We start from the raw sequence: 27178 nt of genomic DNA on the forward strand, positions 1-27178 counted from the left end.
TTATACATTTGATTCGTCAGATCAAAATTCAAACATTGAGAAGCACAAATTTCATAATAAGTTTATAAATCAGTGATCGCACTTTTGAAAATAATTAATATTGTTTACTTAAAAAATAATTAATTTTCCACATAAAATAACATAAACCAGTCAGACAATTAACTATATTGTTCAAGCAATAATTTAATACCGGATATCACATCTGATACAACTTTGTCGCACTCGATTCACGCTGAAGAGAAGAATCACATTGTTAAACAAAGTTCACGAAGAGTCTGTCGGCGGTGTTTGTCTTGGGAAAAATAAATCCACCGATCTGAATCAGCGTCCCTTCTGCCAGAATCCTGCGGAAGAACGCACCATGGAGAGAGGATCGTTCGCTTTCCTCAGCAACGTCACCGTCTTGTCCCGAGGACTGCGAAGTCCCAGTGCGCGAAAACGGTGAACCTTCAGTTTGCACCATCCGAGGTTCACTTCACGGTCGTTCACACGGCACTGGCTGAGGCTGAGGACGGTCATACACACACGGTCTCTCCCACTTTAGCTATGCCATAGCTACGCCATGGTGCACTGTACACTGGTGCCGAGCATGTACGTCACGACTTGGTGGCTGGCTCTTCCACCATGATCGGCTGTCTCTTTCTACCGTTCGTGCTCTACAGAATAATCTTTCCCCACTCCCCTATGAATTTTTCTCTCTTTCTCCTGGTATATTCTGCGGCGAACCGTGTCTGTACCTGCGCGACTGAATACCATACAGGTTCCTTCTATATAGCCCGTGTTCTCATCAGTTTTCTAAATCGAGGCAGGTAAGTTTTCGGCGACGACAGGGAAGAAGAAATGCAGAGTCCAGCCGGAACTGAACTTTCAACTCGTGTTCTTGACATTTTTTTTGAACTCGAATGACATTTATATCATTTTTCTCTTTAGGGCTCCTAAATATACACAAGATTATCAGAATCTTATCGCAAAAGGACGACTTGATAATTTTTCGACGAAAGTTAGAATATCAAGGAAAACCTTTTTCCTTTTTTTCTCAAGATAAATTGTAAGTTATTTAGAAAATTATAAGTGTTTCACAATAGAAGATAAAGACAATTGTTATCAAAAAATTGATAAAGTACATTTGAGTAGTTATTTTGAATAAAACTGGAAGAGATAATTAAATTGTACAGAAAATATGATATTTGTTAAATTAACGAATGTTTAATTAACAAACACTAAATGCAATTGCCTAGTTTTTGCTGTGTTTTTCGTGACTTCTTAGCTTTGCTTATTTAACGCGCAGAATCGTTATTATATAGAGTTACGCTGCGATAAATCGAGTAATGATTATATAATGAATCTTGTTTAACAAGACATTGAAAATATAACACAGTAACGTATATAATATATGAACATATTTCATCAACAAAGTAGATAGATTGTTGAAGAGACAATATAATTGATGACATTGCGCTTCTATTAATCTTCTCACAATCATTAAATTAAAGTAATAAGAATAATAGTAGATTATTTTTGTTGCGCACTCTTTTAATCTTGCAGCTGTCAACATCGAGTCATTCTTCATCGTACAGATTTTTAATTACTACCATTAAAAATTGCTTTAGGTGTATTAACTTTGAGCATAATCGTATCATGCTACGTTGCATGCCTTAAAGTTGGTCATTTCATTGACGTCTATAATTGTCGAGAAAATAGAGTAAGCACGATGTCGCATGTGACATTTGATCATCTACTTTGATATACAGTTAATCATATTATCAGCAATAATATTTCTTATGCAATTTCAAGTTTCTCCGTTAATCTTATGACATTTAATAATATAGTTTGACATCTAGGTTCAATTATCGTAGGAATTTAAATTAATTCTATGTATGTATAATTTATTTTGTTCATCTCGAAAAATTATTTCCGGGTACTGAAAAAAATTACACAGTTTTTATAAATATAAGATTAACTATACGATTTATTGTGATTTAAATATACGTAGGTATGCTTTGAAAAAAAACTAGTAAAATTCCACTTTACATTTAACTGGGTAATTAAGTAAACTGTTTAACGTAAAGTCGCACACATGTGCAGTTAACGGGACTCCTTGGTGGCATCGTGAGCATGGGAGTCTCATGCTTGCACTAAACTGTCACTAGCGTTTGTCCTTTTTCTCAATGTATTGCAAAAACTAAAAATCTTAATTAAATCTTTAATTTTTCTCTGATTTTATTAAAATAATCGTATCATGATATAAACTACAAAAATAATGCACAATATTATATGTATACGTTTCAAAATCCCCTAAATAATTTCAATAACTTAAAAAACGCGCAGAAAAACAAAGACAATAAAGTAATATATGGTATCTATTAAATTTTCAGAAAAGATCTTTAAATTATGCAGCACTATATTTCTACAAGTAATAATAAGAATATAATGCATTTAACAAGTGTAATATTAATTTAACAGCTGGTGAATTTAACATGTGATAAATATTTTTTAATCAGTACACTTGCACAATCCACTTCCTCTTATTTTACTACATAATATCTAGCAAATACGTGCGTAATCTCTCTTTCTTTCTCTTTGTGTTTCTGCTGTATTAATGAATATAACATAACTGAAAGAATTGGTCAGTACGGTCTAATGAATGTCGGAACTACATTATTGTGCACGCACGAGCATATCTTTTCTGCATTCAGAAAACGCAAGATGTACCGATACCTTACTATTTTTCCCGTTATGATAAATCGCATGTCCATGTCCATTATCTGTGTTTTTTTACGCTTTAGAACAAATATACATATTTCATTTTTATATATACGATTATTGTCACGATAAGTTAATATAACGTTTATATTGTATATATATATATATATATATATATATATATATATATATATAAGGTTTAATAAAACTTATTTTTTATTAATAACTATACATAATTATTTAATTAATTTACAGCATGTTTATGATTACAAATTTTTTAAATTTAAATAATCATTAAATCAAATTATATAATATGCATACTTTTTTAGAGTGTTTATTATTTAATTCTTTAATTTAATTTATTTTTGATAAACAATTTCAATATGCTTAAATTTTTCAATCGGTTATTATCAGATAATGCGGTAATAATTCGAAATAAACAGGACGTGAAATGTAAAAGAAAAATAATGCTACTCGAAAACAGAAAATCCCAGCGAGATCTTTTCTGTGAGATTTTTAAGATACCATATTAGCAGCTGAAAAGAATTCCGTAAAATATTATGACGAGGGAATGCATCGGAATTCCTTGTAAGATTATAGTGACCTGATGATTCTCAACCTTGTCCTTGATTCCTGTGAGTCATTTCGTAACACAAGTATCATTTTCCCTTTATCTATATATATAAAATATTTGTCGAACTTCTCGGGCATATCAAATCTGATATATTTTAAACGATTTTAAATTTTACAACGATAAAAATTTGTAATATATATCTTTCACAATAGTTTACATAATTATATTATATTTTTCTTGGGGAAAAAAATATAAAATATATATATGTGTACAAATTTGGAATTAGCCGAAAATATTACTTTCATATGCAGAATTAGTTAGCCTACTTTTCTAACTCGTTGCTAATTTGTGAAAGCTTGACAGCTGCAAGACGTGCGCGCCACGTATGTCTTATGCTTTGTGGTAATTCTGCAACATTCACTGGCAGACGATATGAATGCATGTGTAGCTATGTAGTCACATTTCTCCGTCTTTTCTCTTTTCTCCTCTTAATAAAAAATGTAATGCAATCAGTTTTTTTTTCAAAAATATAAATAATAGTTTAATAATAATAATTAAGTAATAATTTTTACATAAAAAAATAGTGATCATAAGTTACAATTAGTAATAATAATTTTTACATAAAAATTATGCTGTAATTATATAGCATAAACTCTATAATCCTATTAAATAGATAGGTATACGGGATTAAGTTTTAAAAGTGTGATTTAAAAATATTTATTTTTTGTATAACAGCAGGAAAATATTCTTCCTCTCTCAGTAATAATTAAGATCCATTTATCGATTGATCTCACGTATGGACACACCCTTTTTCTATAAACCACTACCTGACCTTTATAGTTGGATTGTCCGCATTTCGATACATATATAAAAAAAATTAAAACTGCATCTCTACATAACGGGTAGCCTCCTAGTAGTCAAGTATGTATGAAATTATACTCGGTTAGTAACTGATTCTCATCCGGAAAGGAAAGATAAAATAAAGATAAAATTCTCTTCTTGCGTAAAGGGAAGTAAAATTTTGCTAATACTTATTAAATATTTATCATATTTAAATTATGAATATTTATATTATTATATTCATATTATTTCACTATTGAGTCATATATATTTATATACTATTCTATTTAATTTCATAAAATATGACAGTTCTTTTAGTATTACATGACACATAATTTATAACATTTCCGTCACAATTTTATTTTTTTATTTAATTATTTTTAGTTATATAATAATTATTATCTATTTATATAGTATGCACAAAATCATATACTATGCATACACTTTAATTAAATAATAAATATATTATTTAATCACAGTAAATTGCTTTTATGACATAAGTTAAATAACTACGTTATATACAGTTATTTTGATTTATGTATATTTTAATTTAAATGCAGATTTTATTATTATTAACTGCTGGTAATAAGATTGTTTAATCTTGATCATAAGTTTATTATATTCATATTATTTCACTGTTGAGTCATATATATTTATATACTATTCTATTTAATTTCATAAAATATGACAGTTCTTTTAGTATTACATGACACATAATTTATAATATTTCCGTCACAATTTCGTTTTTTTATTTAATTATTTTTAGTTATATAATAATTATTATCTATTTATATAGTATGCATAAAATCATATACTATGCATACACTTTAATTAAATAATAAATATATTATTTAATCACAGTAAATTGCTTTTATGACATAAGTTAAATAACTACGTTATATACAGTTATTTTGATTTATGTATATTTTAATTTAAATGCAGATTTTATTATTATTGACTGCTGGTAATAAGATTGTTTAGTCTTGATCATAAGTTGATAGTATTGAAAGAGATGTGCGTGCTTCATTATTTGTTTCAATTTAAGTAAATAAATACAAATTAGCGCAGTTTCCATTTTTCTCTCTAATTGCAAATTGATATAATTATTATATTTAATATCAAATGTCATGTATTATAATGTAATATACAATATACTATAATATATACAGAGACATACATATTACATCAACTCGTCTCAAATGATAACTTACGTATATTTCATCTATTATCAATGGATATGTTCATTAATTATATATGATCTAAATTAATTGTACGTGTAAATATATTTATATAGAAATATTTTTTTTCCAGTAGCTATCATAAGAAACATCTTATTCAGAATTAAATATGATTTTGAGATTTTATCATTATATAACATTAACAAAAGTTTCTTGAAAATAAGCTTTTTAAATATATAAATATATAATAGCTACGCGAATTTACGATTTATTTTATTAAATTTTCCTTGTAAAATAATCATGGACAAATCGAGGCGACAGAAGCACAAACGACGATGTCGTCTGCATCAGGAGCACAATTACTCGTCGTTTTAAGCTTGTCGTCGATGATAGCCAAAACGAGCATCCGGACGTGGTACTGGAAGACGAAAACAAGACAAGTACAAGAGAAGAAACCAGACGAAGCTGTCGTATTAAAAAAAGAAACAAGAGGAGAGAAAAGGAGCCGTGGAAGAGCGCGATCTTGTTGAACGCCGATAATTGCTGGCTTCTAAGATGAAGCCAAGTTTGAAAGACACAAAATACACAACGTAATAATTGAATGATACAATTGGAAAAAATTAATCAAGGTATGTTTTACCATTTTCTTTATTTTATAAAATATATATAAGAAGATATAATCGATTTGGTGTCAAATGTATATGTATATTTTATAAAATATATAAATATATAAAATATATTTACATTTTATAAAATATATAAAATACATTTTATAAAATATATAAAATACATTTTATAAAATATAAATACATTTGACGCCAAATCGATTATATCTTCTTTTTTTAATTTATATTAATTCCTCGTATTATGTGAATATAATGAAAAATCTCTTTAATTGTAAAATTGCAAAATAAATGCAGCTGTCAAATGTATTGTAAAAATAGAAATTTTATAAACTATGCTTTATTTATTTTTGCGACAATTTTTGCACAATTGTTTTCTCTTAATAATAGGGTATATATATATAAATAATTTTTCCTTACTAGATTCAATTTCAAATTAGCTCATCAATCTTCAATGTCATAAACGTTTAATATTATTTTAAGTATTCGCCAGCTTTCAGATGTGAATAACATCAATTTTGTCAAAAATTGATTACTATATGCTTATCTTTTCTAGTACAATAAAATTCGAACGAAAGATATTTCTGCGATAGATTTCCGACACACATAGCTCGACTAGCACATCCTCCTTCCGAAAAGCCACATTCCGACACGTCCACCCTACGTGCAGCAACCCCGATACTCTTCCAGGAACAACTACAACAAGCTATACAAGCCGAAAAACGACACCGTAGAAAAAAATCGCGCCGGTTCAAAAAAATAAAAGGAAAAAAAAGATACGTCAGACACGAAATTCGTGTGTGTCATAACTGTCCGCGAGGGTGCAACGAACTAACATCGGAGCCGAGCATCGGAACGACACGGGTATGGGACATTCCTTCTCCGTCCTCGTTAATTGGCACTTTCATCCGCAAAGCCGTTCGTTCGTGGATCCGGGGACATCAAGAGCAATCTCCGGCGTCCCCGGATCGATCGCGGATCCTTCTCCTTTTCCCTTTCCTCGCTTTTGTACGCTCCGGCCGTATTGTGGGACTCTACCCTCCTGGCGCTCTGCTTCTGGTCCTAGAACTGCGTGCACCAGAATGCCTCCGACCTCACCAAACTAGACGCCGGACTGGTTTTTGTCCAATTTAGATCCCCCATTGTTCGCTCCGCGGTGGAATGAAAATAGAGGACCCACTAACAGCAACCTACATTCGCGAACGTTGCATAGGAAAACACCGGCAGTACATCAGCAAGCACATGCTCGATTCTCGCGTCAAATCTCGGTTTATGTACACGAAAATCAATATTAAAAGTGATCATAATAAGACTTTTCTCGATGTCGCTCTTTATCACACTCGAAAACATAGGCGTCCGCAGAGAGAGGCATAAGAGAAGGCATTTGCCCTCCTTTTGGAATCAGTAAAAAAATTAAGAATTTGCTCTCCTTTTGAATAAACACTAAAATTTATTTGCATATTTAATATAAAAAAAATAAAATAAAATAACAAGAAAAATTTTTTTTATATTAAAAAGGAACAAAAATTTAAAAAATGAATTATGCATCCTGGAAAAAATCCTGCGGATGCTCAACTTGCTCGATATTCCTATACGTCCCATATTTTCAGATTAATATAAATAATTAATCAAATTTATATAATTTTTAATAAAATTTATATATGAATGATACCGTATTTTCGAATTGCCCTATACACGGAAATAGTTTCGGTTTAACTGCAATGCAATGTGCTAGTGCGACATGACAACGCATCGATAAGAAGCTAAAGTGCATATCGTGTTCCCAAGACTACATACAGTCAATTCATTGTGCTTTCTCTGTCCCTCTCGAAGAGTACCGAAACCCCATGAAAGAAGCTCTATAAGCAACCAGGTGTAGACGGTTTCCAGGTGTCCTTAATGCAACATCAAGGCAGCCCTCCAACATTACTTTCTTGATTATTTCTGTGTATTATATATTATTTTTTTCATCGTGTACATTTCGATCAACATTGCCATATATAATTCTTTGTTAATGTAAATGTATAATAATTTATTTCTTCGATTTTTCAATGAGATTATCAAAATTCTAAAGAAATTGATAAGATCACCTGAGGTGATTTTTTTAATTAAAAATGATTTCTTTGCAAAGATGTTTGTGACTGAAATAAAAAAAATTGCTATTTTGTCGGTGCATCAGATTCTCGTTAAATGGCACATAACGGAACTTGCATTACATTCCTTTTCTATTTTTAAGATCGTCGTATTTTTTTTCCGTGGAATACCATGTCAATTTTTAGAAAAGACTCATCGTAATTCTCTCGCTGCTTTAATTATTTTACCATCTTAGTAACGAATAGCGAGTCTTCTATTGTATTTTTATTGATGCAACTTTAAAAAAATCACAAAATAGATACAATTCTAAAATTAATTGGTTGATCGTAAATAAAAAAGAAAATAGCATATCTTATCAAAGATAAATAAGAAAAGAATAACAATAATTTTAACGATAATGCGATTTACAAAGATAAATTAGCAAGGAAATATTTTTTATATACGTGCTCCTATCTGATTCTACCTTCAATTGAAACGAATTATCACTCGCCTCTCTTTAGATTTGTATCTACGGAATCGCATAAAACTCAGAAACTCGTTAAGCGGCAATAGTGGTCATTGATTCGTATGTCATCTGGCTGCAGCATGCGTCATTGCGTTACTGCACTTATAAAGAAAACGAGCGGCGTTAAATGCATGCATCACTCGTTCGTCACGCGCGATAATTATTCCGCGGAAGTTACTCGAATGCAAGTGACGAGCATAAAAAATCTCCTAATCATCAGTGGATTTAGTGTTAGTCATGCATAGAACGGAAATAATTTTTCTTATCATTTGTGTGTAATGTGTTTTTTTTATTTTATTTTAAGATACAATATTATTTAAGCTATTCATGTTCATTAAATAATATTTTATAAAGTTGTTTGTACAATATAATCTTTTCATTTTAATTTGATAATTTTAAAATAATATAAAAATAATATTAATAATATTATATAAAATATTTTATTTTTATTTTATTTCAAAATAAAATATTTCAGTTATTCAGACTTATTAAATTATATTTTATAAAGTCGTTTATATACTATAATTTTTTTATTTTAATTTGATAATTTTAAAATGATATTAAAAATATATACATTTTTTAAAATAATATATCACTAATAATATTTTTTTAAATGTACAAAATTGTGTAAGACTATATTTAGATATTTTTCAAACAAATTGTAAATGTATTATAGAGTCATGATATTTTTAAATAACACATATTTGCATAGAATGGAAGAAAAGTGAAATCATACTCAATACTTGAATGAGATTACAAGTTAAATCTATATTTGGGTCAATCAATACGACGCATATCAAATTCCTTAACTCTATACCTTCGACACGAAATGCCCTGCCCTTACTATACTACGAATTCCGATCACGTATTGAAAATGCAACACGACATACTTTTCTACGGAAATTCAAACACAAATAAGAGTCGATAGAAATACACACAGATCTTCACAATTAAATATTGTGTATTTTATACGCACATTTTACGAAGCAGTTTCCTTATAACTATGTCGTAAAATGCATATTTTAATACAGAAGAAACAACGAGCCTCTACAAAAAATTTCTGAAATTAGCAAAAGAATCTGATTCTGCTCACGATAATTTTATAGCGTGTCCGATATTTTACGAGAGAATTGCAATCTTATTTTACAACACGCACACATATACAATATTGTATTTATATATACATATGTATATATTATATAGGTATATTATACATGTATATTATTTATTGTATTTATATGTGTATTATATATTTTTCCTATTGTTTTATCGTTATTTTACATATAAATGCAACATAAAATTTATTAATTATTACACCTGCAAATAAAACAATTTTATTTTCAGCATTCTAAAGCCCTGCGCGCACAATAGAGAAAAAATTGAAATATTAGGAATAATTTTATGAAAATAAATTCGAAAAAAACTCTGATATACAAATATAAATTTAGAAAGTGCTCCAACTAGCATTTATTAGTCCTTTATACCCGAATTTGTATTTTTGATATCAAAGTTTCTCGATTATTATTATTAAAAAAAAATGTTATTCCACGTGGGGGCTAATAATATAATTTCTAAGAACCGCTTACTCAAGACTCGACTTTGTGCTTGAAGGTACAAGCTCGAAGGCGAAACAGCTACGGCCCTGATGTGCCCTGTAAAGGGCCCGGCGTGAAATGGGCCCACTCCTGGGTCAGCCGCAAGAGCCTCCCGGCCCATTCCATTCCGGACCCGTCGTAGCCGTCTCTCGCGTGCATCGTCCGCCGAAGGAAGCATTCCATTCATGTTTCGGAACGCGCAACGCGCTCGTCGCCGCGAGTGAAGGAAGAGAGACCTCTTCTCGGGCCTCTCTTCCCGGGCTATCTGGCGTCTAGTTTTCGCCTAGACGACGACGACGGACCGTGATGACGATCGACGAGTCTGCCAGGAACATCGTCGTGGTTCCAGCACGTGGTTCTACATTATTGTTTCGAGCCGCCACTATTCGAACGCATCCGGGGATGCAGTTGAGGCTGCGCTGGTGAGTTCTTTTGTTTATCTCTTCTCTCACCTTTTTTTTTCTTCGTCGCTCTCTCTGTTTCTTCGGCTGGAAATATTCGCCTGTTTCTATCGTGTCACTTAAATCGCTGATCGGATTCTTGATCCAGAATTTGACAGTTTGATTTTGATATCGATTGAAAAATTCCATCGTCGAGATGTAGAGATAACGTGCACGCTCAACTGTATTATCTCGGGTTTTTAGTTTGAGATAGAATTGGGTGTCTTGTAAATATAACGGGTTGATTAAGAGGTTTATCATGTGTTTGTGCTACTGATAAAGACGAGTGGTTGGAAATATGGTAAAATGTTTAATGAGATGTCTGCCCTATCGCGACGGCGCCAACTGCTTCAAGAATATATATATTTTTAAATTTATAATAACGTTTTTTTTTTATCTACGTGTCTGGGAGATATTAGCAATACACCAAAATTGTATTTCGCTTAAAAAACATTTATCGATATCTTCTTATATCGGTATAATCGCGATATGATTCCGCAGCCGTAAATTATCTTCAGATTGTAGCTTTCGGCTATCTGTAATTAATTTCGTTAAATATTTTTATTATTTCGTTAAATATTCTCTCTTTCTCTCTACGTACGTGATTTAAGATTATGTCCGTCTTTCGTATAGCAACTTCACGTGTGTCTGAAGGATCTTTATTACTTTATCAGCAAAGTAGATTGCGAGGTTCGTAACCGACCGTCATCTCGACTGTCTTCATTTCCGAAAGCGCATAACCACCGCGCATCCTCCGCATGCTAACGCGGCTGTTGAACTCGTCAAGTCTTACTTTATATATATATATATGTATATATATATATATGTATATATATATATATATATATATATATATATATATATATATAAGATATCGCCTTTAAATTGTCCAATGCAGCAGCCAGAATTAGTATTGCCATACACACATGCATACACATGTTCAGTCCTTTATTTCAAGCTGTCCTTTAGATTTATTCATTTTTCTAAAACTCAGTTTTGCCCTTTATTTTTTATTTAGCCTTTTAAATTTGTATGAAACAAAAATTTGTTTCAACATAGTCTAACAATAGAATTCTTTTTTTTTACTCGTCGATTTCCACTTTGGTCATAAATTAATTTGAAAACGTGTTAAAACAAAGCTCGAAAATTTTCAGGGATTTTATATGTAACGAGAAACACTTTGTAAGAAACCCAGAGAATTATTTAGGGAACAGATTAGTATGAAGGAGCTTCTTTCCGCAGGATTTCTCGCAGAGCAGGATCTGTCCTTCGACAGGATTCTCGTTTTCCAAAAACGTGACAGGATTGTGCATTCGAGAAGCGCGATTTTGATGACAATGCGTAAATGTTGAAGTAAAAGAGAGTCTTTGGTTGTTTCGTGAGGCCTACATGGTTCCTTCATTTTGAAATGATAGTTGCAAATCAAGGATGACGAATGTGTATTATCGCGCTGTTAATTTGTTCCGGAAATATACATCTGGCATCTTCTAGCAATACTATAACATTATGTACGCATATGTATATATATATATTGCAACGAGAAATATTATTCCGTAGAATTTATTTAGAGAACAGATTACTCTGGAGAAGCTTCTCTTATATTTGCAGGATTACTCGCAGAGCGAGTAATGTCTCTCCGAGGAATTCTCGTTTCCCGAAAACGTGACAGGATTATGTATTCGCAAAACGCGATTTTTATGACAATGTGTAGACGTTGAAATAACGAAAGATCCTTGGTTGTTTCCTTCAAACGTGAATGATAGTGTCAAGTCACGGATGACGAAATGTATAATGTCGCACCGTTAATTTTTCCCGTTTTTTTAATGACAAACAGGTCGTTCCAATTGCTCGATACACTATTAACCGCGCGAAGGAATATAAAAATTATCGTAAACGATTTTCTATATTTAATTACAATGACGAATTCTAAAAAAATATCAAAGATATATTATAATAAAACGATAAAATTTCTCATTACAACGTGATTAAGTTTTTAGTTATCTCCTTTTTTTAAAGCAGTAAATAAAGAATGTTAAAAGAATGATTACTTACAATTACATAATGACAATAAAATAAATTGTTTCGATCAATTAATTGGTACACAAATATATCGTAATATATTTCTTTTTCTTTCGCTAGAACCAAATGTCTAAGAGTTTTAATATTAAATATTTAATAATCGTAACATACCATATTATTTTTGTGACTTTCTAACTATGACACTTTTCACATTTATTGATTTTCTTATTAATGACTAATGATTTTCGTATTAATGACTACAAAATTTCTCTTTTTATGACTTCAAAATATTTGAAATATTTCTGTTCTTAGTCACTTAAAAAATTTTATCAATTTTATTTACTCCGTCAATAATCATGTATATATAATTTATATTGTAATTTCGACTAATAGAAAGAAATAGAGAAAGAGGAAGTCCCTCCTGCAAATTATAAATTATTTGTGATGATGTATCATCATCGTCATGATAACTCATGATTCAAAACGATGATTATACATTAGATACAATCACCGGCAAGTCCATGTTAAGCATTTCAAATCGCCCAAGTATCTATAGAAGCTAATGTTTGCGTGTAAATACTTGGCAGGACTTTACCACCATTCGTGGAACAAGGATATATTTGTAATCTTGCAGAGTGAATAATAAATATATATATATATATATATATATATTTTCCCACGACAATAACATCGATGAACGTGTTAGTAGTGGGAAATTACTATTTTCTGGCAGAGGAAAAATAGATTCCGTATTAGATATGACTAAGAATATTAGTTGATCTGTCTAATAATGTTGCAAGAATGTATAATAATTATCCAAAGTGATATTTTCTTATGTAAGATACGCGCTGGAAAAGATAGATCTTTTTTTGTATGTTCTTCTTATTATCTAGATATAGGATTGATTAAAGAAAACTTAATTATATAATTGCAATGTAAATAATACATTTTATCATTAACATCGACATTTTATCTTATATTAGCATATACAATACATACTATATATGATTTGATAACTATAATAGCTAAGTAAACAATTTCTTAAACAAATTATTATTCATCATAATAATCTTTTATTTGTTTCTTAATAATTGGAATTTACGCAATTCCACTTTTTTATCTATTATTTATTTCCTGATTTCGCCACATATTATTCGATAACAGCGCGTACTTATATCTGCACAGTAAATAAAAAAAACATTAATTTAATTAACTTAATTCAGGCATTTAATTTATTTTTATATTCCGATAAAGAGCGCATAATTTTCGAAAAGAGACTTTCTTCAAACGTTACAAGCACACTTTTTCAAAATTATAATATTAAAATTCTCGCGACAGGAGAGTATATAACACCGAAAATATTTGCCATACATTTGGCAAAACCTTCGTTATTCGATATGCAGTTTCTTCATTTATAGGTATAGGATCTAAAATTGCACGCGCGCAGAAGCGCTTTCTCAGAAGGGAATCCAATTTAACGCCCGACGTTAAATTCTCTCTCTCTCTCTCGACAGAATCGATTATTATAAAAGTTCTCCAAGTTCGAGCGAGTGACGTGTTACTCTAGAATTTAGCTGATCGAGCGACCATGAATCACATTCCTCTCTGTCACGGAGACTCACACAGGTACCTACTACACGCGAAGCGTCATGCGCTTCCGCGAACGTAGTATGTCTGTGGGAAATCGTAATCTCTCTCGCTCCGCGTGAGCGTTCGTTCATATAAACTCCCGGAATGTATCGCGTGCGGCCATTCAGTAACTCGAGCGAGCCGCCGCGTACATCGGGCTCCGAAACGGAGTTTCTCTCGTCACGAGATACTTGGGATTTTCTCGGGATACGTCGGTGCCTTCTTCTCTTCTTTTCCCGCCAGAATCAGGATTACGCTCTTCTCAGGATTACGCGAGATGACGAAGAATTACTTGTTCTCCGCCGCCTGTGGAGCATATTTAAACGACCTGTCCGCTTTTAGAGATCATTACTGCAGGCAGAAACATGTGAGTACAATACATGTGCGTGGGCGAATACTGATATTTTGTTTGCTCTTCAAGGTATCAAGTTTGCTTTCTGTCTCTTTGTTGGTTTGATTTTTTATTTATTTAGAATATAATTCGCTGGAGGGAACATTTTTTTTTTTCATTATAGATGATTGTATCACTGAAGGAGATAGATTGTATGATTAGAGGGAAAAGCATGGATATATATATATATTTATAAATAATTTTTAATCATCTTTTTACAAGATTATTTTTCCTGAAATATAACGAACGGTTAATTTTTAATTTATTTAGAATATAACGCGCAACAAGGAACATTTTTTAAAATTAGATTGTATTACTGGAGAAGCTAGATTATATTAGCAAATAAATATATAAATCTTTATGTACATATATTTGAAATAATTTTTAATAACTTTTTGAGATTATTTTTCCTGGAAATGAATTGATTAGTTGTTTGTAGTATTTGCGAGTGTTTAAATGTCATAGCAGATAAACTACAGGAATTCTTTTCACATAGCGCTTATCTATTTACACATCCCATTCGTTATCTCCTTATATCTCATATCTTAATTTATCTCTTATCTATTAAATTTTCTTTTAAATATAACATATAATATATGTGAAGCCAGACGACAAGTAGACTAAAGATCAATAATGCACAGACTTTAATCAGGTTTCTATGTATATACATATATGTATCTGTGGAATTACGATGTCATTAACTTAACGAGCACGTAACGACAAAGTTAATTAGGTAATTGCAAAAAAATCCCGATTAAACTCGGTGTCTTTATTATTTATTCACCGCAGAAGATTCCAAACACATCATCTCCACTTATCGATTACATGAATCCGGCATGTTTGCTCGCGAAAGATGCGTGTATCTATAAATAGCATCATGTGTCAACATAATTCCTCCTGTACGCAATTCAAAAATGCAAAGTATTCTACGATACCACATATTCAATTATCCATTCATTCTAATTAAAAATATTTTTCGAATATTCCAACTTATTAGCAGCTTATCAAAAATACATATATAAATATTGTTTAAATTAAAACGACAAAATTGAGAGACTTGTCGCGACCGAAATGGAATTCATTCCGAGTGCAAGGCATCTTGAAAGTTCTCCCCTCTTTCCGGGGGGGGGGAGGGGGAGAGAGGGGCCTGCGGAACTTACTCTCTCCAATAATCCAAGCGTGCTGGTCTGATGGGAAATGGGACGGCAGCTGCAGAAGAAGCCGCAGCTCTGTCGCATATATATACATATATATGTATATGTACAGGGTGTTTCTTTTTATTCTTTTCAAGTGATACAGTCGATTATTTTTCAAATGATACGTTTTTGGAAAAAATGATTTATATAAAAGTTGTAAGGTTTTGAGGGATCTCTAGGTGGCATTTTTTAATGTCATTTAGAGGTCAACATAGTTTTCTTAAATGGAAACACTATTTTTTTATATGAATTGATTCCTTACATTCTGCATAAAAAGTTATAAGGGTAGGATGGGTGAAAGTTAATAGTTTACGAGATATTTTAGTTTTTAATTTGACATAATCTTACATGAAATATCTCGTAAAATATTCATATCTGATGATACGTTTATGCACAAAATAATAATAATGAGAGGTATCAGTTGGTGTAAAAAAACAAGACAATTATTTTTAAGAAAAAATGTGTAATTTGCAACCAGCAGCTACATTTTTTGAAATAACTATCTATTTTCTTTACAATCGATTTCTTTCATTATTTTGTGCATAAAAGTTATTAAGATCATTGAAAAATAAAATTATGTCACACACAAATTGAAGTCTAAAATATCTCGTTAACTTCACTTTCTATAACCATCTTACCCCTATAACATTTTACGCAGAATATCCTAAGGAATCAAAATATGTAAAAAAATGATGGTTACATTGACCTCTAAGTGACATTGAAAAACGCCATCCGAAGGCAATCCTTACATGTTACGTCCTCCTCGAAACCTTCCAGCTTTCATACGAAACATTTGATTTTGAGGAGAATCGGCTGTATCACTTAAAAAGAAACACCCTGTATATGCATATACATATATAATCCACTCGGCGCGCGAACAATATATCCCTTCGGGATAACCGGCCAGCCCGCTCGAGGGCCCGCCGTCAACTGATCGGATCCGTTGAGGCCTCGTCGGCGTGCCTCGGTTGTTCTGCAGCCTGACCCACAGCTCGGTTCCGTCTTGGATCCCGTGCCGCCTATCGCCGGATAGAAGCTGACGATTCGTCGGTACGCGGCCGCGAGCGGCGTACGAGCCGATGCGTTGTGTGCGTGACGTGCGTCGTCGCCTCCTGTGCGCGGCTCATAATCCCCGTTGTGTCTCGCGCGAGTGCTTACGAGCGAGTGCGTATACACGCCGGAGCATTCGTTAATACCGTTTCCGGCGCACACAGTTTCGGTTGTGTGTTGTGTGTCTCGCGCGTCGTCCGTGTCTGCGCTCTCTCCGTCATTCTCTTCATCATCATCTTCATCATCATCATCATCATTTTTTTCTTCCTTCTCTTCAGCATCGGGTTCCCGCTGTTCCGCTCCTCTCGCGGGAGGTCAGCACCTTAGCATAGGTAGGTAGGTACATAAATAATACGGAATGTAGGATTCGGGGTTGCTCGTCTTCTCTTGGATGCTGCGGAGTCTCTGAAAAAGAGAGAGAGTGAGAGAGAGAGAGAGAGAGAGAGAGAGAAAGAGAGAGAGAGAGAGAGAGAGACTGCGGGCCTCCCATTACTTTCGAAAGGAGAGCTCTCGCGGTGAAATATGAGCGGCCGGTTTCGGTAGTTTTTCTTTTTCTTTGTCGGGGGATCCCGTACCGTGTGTCTCGCGTGTGAAACCGCCAGCTCGAAATCTGCGCGACGTGATTCCACAGGACATTTCGTGGCGGATGCTGGGCCAATCGTTTCTCTCCGCGGGGATCCGATGAAAAGTCGCGCGTCAAAAAAGTCGGGACGATTTCTCAATGGATTCTCTCTTGATGAACAACAAAACATTTCGCGTCGCGTTAGATTGTTTGTAAATTCTTAGCTGATAAAATGATAAAGTTTTGTATATATTTCCTGTTAAATAATGAGAATTTTAACGCATGTGAATAATCCGACAGTCTCTTATCAGTGAAAGACAATATGACATGTTTTCCAAATGCCATATTTTCGCCCAAATTACGATATTTTTTAGAAACGTCTTTTATATTTAAAATTAATTATTTATATTTATTTTTAAAAATTATATTTCATTTTTTACAACTTGTGTGGCTAGATTGATTTTTTATATATTTTCTAAAATATATATCGAAGTGTATCCTTCTTTGTAATCGGATATTTTCGATCTGCATTTTATTGTCATAAGCGCTTGCATAATTTTCTATCGTATTCATATGATAATTGCAGTTTTTGTAAGAAAATATCCAAAATTTAAAATTTAATTCGGACTTCACATTAAGATTAACGCAATCGTTTTCATCGCTATATATATTTCGTAACGTTTATCGTGAGAAATGTGCATTTTGACGGGATAGCGTATCTTTGAAGAAGTGTGTGGAATACTTCATCGTGTGTGAAGATAAGACAAGAAACGATGACAGGGGTGGTTTGCCGTATTCCAATCAGCATTACTCGTCGCTCTTGTTTACGAACGGTGTGCATAGACAGCACGTAAAAGTCATGTGACTATATGTTATAGCAAATTCGATTGGATGCACTAGTGCGCACTGAATGCATATGAAGATTTCTCACACACAAATTCACAATGACACAAGTAATTAAAAAAGGAAAATAATTAATAATAGAGCTATTATTAATGTTGTTCAATATGAATAATGATAATAATAGCTCTTACTATTAATTATTTTACTTTTTTAATTACTTATGTCATTGTGAACTGCTGTGTGCGATAACCTTTAGATGCACTCAGTGCGCACTAGTGCATTCAATCGAATTAGCTATTAGAATACGGAATTGAAAATTTCCAATTTAATGTTCAAATAATGCATTTTTAATATTCGTATTCAAGTGTCTTGGAAAGCATTTTATATGTCTTGAAATTTAATTCATTACTTGATGTTTATACAAAAAGTAATACATTGATAAATTAATAATAAGGGAATTATTATACTTCAGCTGATAATGAGATGTGTTTTTTCCTTTACATTTTAATATAATATATTAGCAGCGATTTTGACAATAGATGATAATTCTATTAGTCAGCTTCTTTTGAATGAATAATCTATATTGCATAAGGTATTTCTAAGAATTGTAACATATATCTCATTCATTCAAATCTACTGTTCTAACTGCAACGATTGCAGTTCCGTATCTTCTAAGAAATATGATGATTCTCCCACGATTAGCTGTCATGAACTTGCACATTTACAGATAACCTGTATATTTATATGAACTTTACATAGACATAAGAGCCAGTGATTATAAAAATATTTATAGAAGAGTAATTATCTAACAAATTTCATTTATAAATTTCCACAAACAATCTCGTAATAAAAATAGATCTCGCTTATATTGAAAATGGTGTAAGTTTAATTCTTAAACATTGAATAAATCTTTAATCATGAATAAATCTTAAATTTAAACTTTATTCAAAAATCATAAATGTATCATTGTTACATAAAAAAAAATATTGATTTTATAAAGTAGAAAAATGTCTTTGTAAAAGAAATATTAACATGTTATTTCTCTGTATTTATACATGTAACAAAAATTCTTTTCTATGAAAAATATCTTTTTTTCGTGGGACAATTCTACTAAAAAAAAAACACAGGTGCCATTGAAACGATATACGACACTGGACATGCGTGTATTCTGCTAGTATACTCACGCTCGACTTTTCGTTCTAGAAATAGAAGTGAATGAGAGCGTTGAGCAAGTGTTTGTTGTGTGAAAGACTCGAGTACATAGCAGTGTCAATCCCGGATAATCTGGAAGCAGTGACGTCCTGTTTACTCTGTTTTGGTAGTCTAGCGTGGCGAACGAGTGCCCGGAAATATCGCCGTCAGATTCCGGCATGTATATATTTTCGGCGTCTTTTAATTAGATAGAGCCTCCGCGACGCGGTACTCGTAAATTATTCGAGTTCCTAATTAGACCGTCACCGCGCGTTCAGCCACGAAAGTATTCCTCTGTCACGAGGAACGACGTTCTCTTTGACGTTTATTGTTTTATCGCACACTGAAAGAAAATTATTAAATTAATAAATATGTATTTCAATACTGCCTAATCAATCATTTATTTGAAACAAATATTTATCTGTTTTTGAAAAAGATTTTCTTATGTCAAATAAATGATTTATTAGGCAGTATTGAAATAAATATTTAGTAGAATTCAATACATTGTTTTCAGTACAAATTCCGATTATTCAAAATTTTTTAATGAGAAACATTCCAATATTTTGCTTCTCGACCAACAGATAATAATTTTAAAATCTCAAGTAATTATTGCAAAATGTTTTTCCTGCGATATATACATATTTGCTTTGTCAATTTTAGATATCATTTAATTGACAACTACAAAGTGGGATAATTTTAAAACAACTTGGAACAATAATTCGTTATTCTTCAGAAAATACTTGATTCTCCTCAATTTTATGAATGAATATTTTCAAAAAAACATGATACCATTTTTTTGCATACATAAATGCATAACACGATTTCATGAATGTTTTATTTTTTAATTACTAGATTTTATTAAATTGTATCATCTCTACACATAATCACAATTTTATTTGTAATTTTATTTGTAACCATTTTCGTCACAAGAGAGTGATCCTATATATTTTTTATCAATCTTTTTTTTATTTTGATGAAAGCTGATTGCCTGGATGCAATTGAGATAAAGTAGATAGAGAATTTGTACTTAAAGTAGCAGTTAAATTGGTCTACTTTATGCGTCTCCTAAGCTTAGTAAGGTAACAATTCTATCGAGGATAGCGAGATAAAGCGGCAGGAGATTCGTAACAAAGCGAATCCACGGCTTTCAGGGAGGCGTTTTTGAGATTTAAGAGAGGATTCGGGGGGTAACTTCTAGTAGATACACCTAAAGAGAGGGAGGTCATAACGAATGAAATGGCGCATTGCGTTTTACGCTCACGCGAAACCGTTCATTCATGCCTACTCTTTGCAAACAATAGGTCGTAAATGCGACTTCAATTACGTTGCAATTAAGGCGACGCGTGATTTACGCGCTACTGCACCAGAGAAACGTGTTACATAGTGCGTAAATATCGTAACACGTGTAACTTTACGGAAGCGCGCAACTCGTGCGACCTAAAATTTCAATGACTCTGTCGGTGAGGAATTTGTGATAAGCTGAATGCTCCGATTAATAACTCTCTCTTCTGGTAGAAAATGAGAGAAAAAGAAAGAGAAATGTAATACGATAATTTTAATTTCTTGAAGATATAAGCCATGCACTTGTTTTTTTCTCCGAGATAAAAATGCAAAAATTGAAGTGAAATAATTCTTATGTAATGAATGATTCTTATTGTCGGATAAATATGTACTTATTTTTGTAAAAATTTCAATTTTGACATTTCTCGTCTATTTTTCTATCTTTAATTGACGTCCCAGAGTACGGGGAAAAATATATACGGATTTATAAATTTTTTTTTCTTAAAATAACGCCAACATGAATATCGCTTGCTTCACCATTTTTTTTAATTTTGAATTTATTAATAGACTGAAATTATGCTGACTTTATATATATCGTCGAGCAATACGATAAGAAGATTGAGTAACTCAACATTTCGATGTTCGAAGGTTCTTACGTTATCTAATTTCCTGACGGAAGTCGTGTTTTTCCAGACAAGTAGAGCACAGTTTCGTGTCTCGAGGCCACAAGTCGATATACGAAAAAGCATACATCGCGTGTATATATACATATATATATATATATATATATATATATTAAATCAAAATTTAGTAAAAGATCTCTTTCTATATTCTGTCGAGTATATTTTCATTTTGGACCGTTTTTCTGTTACATCAGCTTTTTAACTCTATGGTCTCATCTTTTTTATGAGTGGCCCTGGATATAACAATGTAGAAGAATATCCTTCCGTACCTTCTTTCTTAAGTCTTTCTCTGGCAATGACAACAGAGCAGAAAAAAATCTGCGAATAATAAAACGAAGGTCTCTTGAGAAAACGAGATGTCTATTATCTTCTTTCAGAGACGCTGAGGATGATGAAAGAAAATTGCAGATTTTTGTTGACTTAGCATTTTGCAGCATAAATTTTACATTTTTGAAAACGAGAATTTAATTGATTTATTATTAAGTTACATGTCAAAATGTATTGCAAATGACAGATGTAATCGCGTGTTGTAAAATAGAGTCGAAAGTCCGCGATAAAATGTAAGGTATAAATTATTAAAAATGATTTTCGTAATTTTTTAGAACCTCTAAAGAAAACCAATCATTTTTTTTCGTTTATTTATAATTTAAAGTATTTTTTAATTCCTGAATAATTTGTATCTCAATGTTTTTCTTATACATATATTTTTTTAACATTTTAAAATGCATTATTCTTAGCAAAAATAAATTGTATTATTGCGTTCGTTAATGGAAGTAATTATAAACGCGTAAGAAGCAATTAAGATGTACGTTCTTTTATTTTTGTCTCACAAAACAAAATTCTTACGTTGCACTTCGTTGTCTTCGCTTCTCTTTCTCGGCATCCAACGAAACCATATAGAAACATCTGCCTCTTCCAGGAAGGTGGTCTTGAGATAATGCCGCATGGAAACGCGTTCTGTACATACAAAGTTGCTGGTTTCTCCTATAGAGCGAAGACATGTTTTTCTCCAGTTCCGTGTGAAAAACGCGACCATATATTTTTCCCTCGTCTCTTATTTCAAGCGACCAATCTTGATCAGTGAGATTTTCACGACGAACTCTCGAAATTTATGTGAAAAATGCTTTTGTTTCTCTAACCCGACACCAAAAGTGTGTATATGAAAAAATTTTATCATGATGTAAAACAAATTCTTTGCCCTTCTTTCTTCATTCCTTTGCCCTTTTCTTTCTTCCTTCCGTCCCAGTTTTCTAATTAATAATTTCTTATCGCAAGAGGAAATTGATAAGTAGAGAAATTTAATCAAAATCACCAGAGTACATCCGTTTACAAAATAGTTACTAATTGTTGCTCAACATATTTGTTAATATTTGTTATTAATCTGTAAAATAAAAAATACACTTTAACGAGATTATTATTTGATTAAACAATCCAGGTAGAGCAAGCATATGTCATTTAACGTCAAAAAGGCGTTATTTTGACATTTAATGACGTTTGCTACTTGGGAACGTATATACATAAAAATTCTCTATTTCTCACAAAATAAAATATTAAGGAAATGTATTATTGAATTAAATTGTATTGTATTATCTGGAACCTGACGAATTTTCTCACAACTAGTATATTTAATAACGACCACATGTTGCTAAGAAAAAATGGAGTGAATTACGAAGTGATAACAGCGCGTAGTTTATTATTTCCTCTGGATGTAAAGAGAGTCGCGGGTATCTTTTTCGGCATCCGGCCGAATTTAAAACCGTTTGAATTATATATATGGACACGAATCTCCCCTATCGCACATACATGCACACAAAGTGTATATAACTTCGTATCTCTTCGTACAACGAGATGTATCTCCAACTTCCTCTTTTCTTTTTGACGCATCGTCAGAGTTTTCATCGGATAATAATATGTGGATGTTACAAAATTTTCATTCTTCTCTTATCAAAAATGCACATCTCGATTTATAAAATTCTAATAATTCATAATTCGTAATCCAAATGTTTTTTCACCGGAAGTGCGATCGACCGATAATTAATTATTTATCGCTTAATTCGAACGGAAAATAAAGGGGCAAGGACCCCGGGTGGGTTTGTAGGGCTTCCCTCTTGCATTTACAAGATGTTCTGGAAAACCGGCATGAGCGGGCTATTATATGAACGCAGGTGTCGGTGCAGATGTCGCGTAGCAGACGGCTTCGCTTGCGGTACCGTCTCGAAATTTTAATAAAACGTTCGCGGAGAACGAGAGAGCAAAGAAAGAAAGAGCCGTATTTATTATCGGTTACCGTTTTACATTCTAATTTGTGATATATACATTTTTTTTATCTGTACCGCTAAAAAATAAATTAGGCTTCTCGAGAGACTCATTAAAAGATATGCGTGATTGCAAAATTATCCCTAGTTGAATTAAAATTCATTTAAATTTTTTTAAAGAAAGATGTTTTATATTTATTCTCCATAATAAGGTTCTTTTATTGTGGAAAATCATTTTTCTCGAAATTATTTGCTAGTTCCTGAAAAAATATATCGTATTAAAGAAAAACAAAGTGATACTTATTTATTTTCATTATTTCTTTCAGTCTTATATATCTATATATATAATATTGAGAATATTTATGGACGCGCCGAATGTCATATTTATCTATTTTGTCATTAAAAAAATTAAGTGTACTGACACAATATTTTCGAAAATTCTGCCATGAATTTTATAAGTAATATAAAAATAAGATAAATAATTTATATTTTTTTTCAATTTAATTCTATCGATACTAATAAGAAAATGTATTATTCCAGGTAGAAGTCGAGATGTTGTGATGGCTGGTAAATCACGACGTTCGAGCACAGAGCTCGAACCAGATCTATCGACGCCAACGGCTCCGAAAAAGTCCAAGCAAGCCGAAAAATCGTCCACGGAGCCCTTAACGGAGGTTCGGAGTACCGAGACACCGTCCACGAGCGAGATATCTTTGCAAGCGGAAGTTGTGCTGGTCCAGGAAAGAGGAGAAGAGGAAAAACGACGAACGGGATTGTCCGAGCGATCGGTTTCGGTCCATGAAGCAACGATCGAGCGAACGGATCCAAGGATCTCCGAACGAGAGAAGGCGGCGACCTCGGGCGAATCGGTCCCGGGTACTTCGAAGGAGGAACAACTCGGCACTCTGAAATCTATTGTAATGAAGTATAGCGAGCAGAGCGACGAGCTCCCTGGTCTTCCCGGAAGCAGACCGAAATGCGAGACGACCGTGCAGAGCTTTACGTTGCGCGAACACGCGTCCTACGAAGACCTTTCTGTTATCGGGAACGGTGCCTACGGTACGGTGTACAAGGCGAAGGACAAGTCCAGCGGTCAAATTGTAGCGCTTAAGAAAGTTAGGGTACCATTGACGGACGATGGCTTACCCATGTCCACCCTGAGAGAGATCGCTGCTCTAAAGTCGCTCGAACGCTACGAACATCCAAATATTGTGAGTATTAGTAACGATAAATTTCTGTTGATGTATGCAATATCAATATGTCACTTTTATATACATATAAAAAAATTAATATTATTTTTTCGATATATTTATGGATATGTACTGATGTTTTTTTCTCCTTTGTTCAGGTCAGATTACTCGATGTCTGTCAAGGAGATTATCTTCACTTACCATCGGGTGATGGTGAACAATCCGAGAGACTAGACCGTGGTCTCACCCTCTGGTTGGTGTTCGAACATGTGGAAAGAGATCTCGCTTCCTATATAGCCAATTATCGAGATAGCTCTCCGCGATCGGGCATCTCGCCGTATCTCGTGAGGCAAATGTTGAAAGAAATACTATATGGAGTGGAGTTCCTACATAGCCATAGAATAATACACAGGGATTTGAAACCGCAAAATCTTTTGGTAACGCGGGAAGGAAGAATCAAAATCGCGGATTTTGGTTTAGCCAAGACCTACGACTTCGAGATGAGATTAACTTCCGTGGTACGTGTGAAAAAAAATTTATATAAAGAAATCTATTTGTTTTGTTAATTTTTATATTATTAATTTTTTCAATATTAAATCTGTAAGTAAGGATTTATGTGTCAGTATTAAAATAATTGATGTTTTTTAACTGGCAAGTCAGTTCATGTCAGTTATATCTATAATATGTCTCTCTGAATAGAACATTATTTGGCATCGATAAAACTTCATGTTGTTCTATTATAGGTTGTGACTCAATGGTATCGAGCACCTGAAGTACTTTTAGGATGTTCCTATGCTACCCCTGTAGATATCTGGTCTGTCGGATGTATATTGGCAGAACTTTGCAAATTGGAACCATTATTCCCAGGTAGTAGCGAAGGTGATCAACTCGACAGGATTTTCCAGTGAGTTATATATACGATTCTCTCTTGTTATTTTTTTTAAACTAAATTTTTGAAAATTTTTCTCTGTTATTTATTGTCCTTTCCCATATTAGAGTTTTAGGCACACCGTCGCAGCAAGCATGGCCACAGAATGTATCACTCAGTTGGACAGCTTTCCCATACAGACAACCTAAACCTCTTGGTGCAATAATACCAGATCTCAATGAACATGGATTAGACTTAATAAGAAGTATGCTCATGTTTGATCCTCATAGTCGTATAACCGCAGCACAAGCAGTAAGACACCGATACTTTTCTGAAGAAGCTATACAATGAAGATGTACACTGAAGAATATACACTGAAGAATATACAATGTTCCGTAAGTTATCTAGATCTACTAGTAAACTCAGACTGATGTAACTGTATTCAGGACTAAAAACATTTCTCCATACGTAAGTACGCTATAACAGTACATAAGATTAATAGTTGATTAATTAAACATCTAATATATGAGTATTAAGAATCCCACTTGTGCGTTACAAATTCAATTAACAATTAAAATTAACTGTTTAATAGTTAAATTTCAATCTGTTGTATTAAATAGTTGATAATAGTCGTTATGTACCCCTTATATTTTATTTTTATATAGTTAATTTCCCTGTAGTTAAGTTATTTAGAGTAAACATAATGAAACGTCATAATTTTGCAAAACAACCTATGATATTTAAGTAATATATAATTTAAAGGGCTTCTAGGTGTACCTTAATATACAATGTGAGAATGAGACAATTATTATTTTTGATATGTTATTTATTTACATAATGACGTCTTAATATTTCAGTCAATCATCTTTTTATAAAGATGTTAAGAATTATGTTTCTCATTAATTTCTTTTATATTTTACATTATCGTGTTTAACAGCTTAGTTGTATACATATGACATTAATAGGATAAGTTAAGTAAAATGCGTATAACTGGAAAGAAAATCTGAAAGAAAATATCTATTAATAGTATGAAAGCGATTGTATGTATATCGCGAATACCTTATTTAACTTTAGTTCAACTATATAAAATTGACATAAAATTAAGGTAACAAATATGTGTATGTATATTTTTCTAAGACTGGGACTTTATATAATCCATTAGAGACATATGTGAAAGATTAGAATCTTCCATAGAAAACCAGAAAGCGCACTGCCATATCTTGTATGTACCATGAGCCATTAAATAATCATTATAATATCATATTTTTCATTAATGTATAATATTGACGACGTGTATAGAGCAATAATTATGACAATATTTATGTCAGTTCGTTTAATGTGCATTATTGCGTATTAATAAGATAATACAAAAATATATACATAAATATATTGTTAAGAAGACTGTATCATAAAATAAAAGTTTTATAGTTTTATATGCAGGAATTTGTCAAGTTTCTTAATTACATAA

General features: G+C 32.4%; 1 protein-coding gene and 1 long non-coding RNA gene across 7 annotated transcripts in view; both read left to right on the forward strand.

Annotated features, from left to right (window-relative positions):
• LOC114935199 (uncharacterized) overlaps positions 1-1848 on the forward strand; it is a 32876-nt gene extending 31028 nt beyond the window's left edge. Inside the window, exon 4 of the long non-coding RNA XR_003820447.2 lies at positions 341-1848. This is a non-coding gene — a long non-coding RNA (uncharacterized LOC114935199). The remainder of the gene's footprint in view (positions 1-340) is intronic.
• Positions 1849-5467: 3619 nt separating this feature from the next.
• LOC114935310 (cyclin-dependent kinase 4) lies at positions 5468-27143 on the forward strand. 6 transcript variants are annotated; one of them, XM_029308117.2, is made up of 6 exons: positions 5468-5924; positions 10129-10534; positions 24197-24863; positions 25001-25360; positions 25586-25746; positions 25839-27143. In XM_029308117.2, exons 3-6 carry the CDS (start codon positions 24213-24215, stop codon positions 26059-26061), a joined length of 1395 nt encoding a protein of 464 aa, XP_029163950.1. In that variant the 5' UTR covers positions 5468-5924; positions 10129-10534; positions 24197-24212; the 3' UTR covers positions 26062-27143. The 6 variants fall into 6 exon arrangements, with proteins under 6 accessions (XP_029163950.1, XP_029163948.1, XP_029163949.1 ...); XM_029308115.2 differs by having other exon boundaries at positions 5469-5924; positions 24193-24863; XM_029308116.2 differs by lacking the exon at positions 5468-5924 and having other exon boundaries at positions 10128-10534; positions 24193-24863.
• Positions 27144-27178: the final 35 nt, after the last annotated feature.

The sequence above is a fragment of the Nylanderia fulva genome, unplaced genomic scaffold (genome assembly GCF_048542155.1).
Source record: "Nylanderia fulva isolate GAGA-0341 unplaced genomic scaffold, ASM4854215v1 Scaffold12, whole genome shotgun sequence".
NCBI classification, from domain to species: Eukaryota; Metazoa; Arthropoda; class Insecta; order Hymenoptera; family Formicidae; genus Nylanderia; species Nylanderia fulva.

Excerpts from the sequence above, each read along its gene's own strand:
- LOC114935310 (XM_029308117.2), top strand. The coding sequence starts at position 24,213 with ATGGCTGGTAAATCACGACGTTCGAGCACAGAGCTCGAACCAGATCTA. Across the intron at positions 24,864-25,000 it reads GCTACGAACATCCAAATATT|GTCAGATTACTCGATGTCTG; the intron begins GTGAGTATTAGT and ends TCCTTTGTTCAG. Across the intron at positions 25,747-25,838 it reads CAACTCGACAGGATTTTCCA|AGTTTTAGGCACACCGTCGC; the intron begins GTGAGTTATATA and ends TTCCCATATTAG.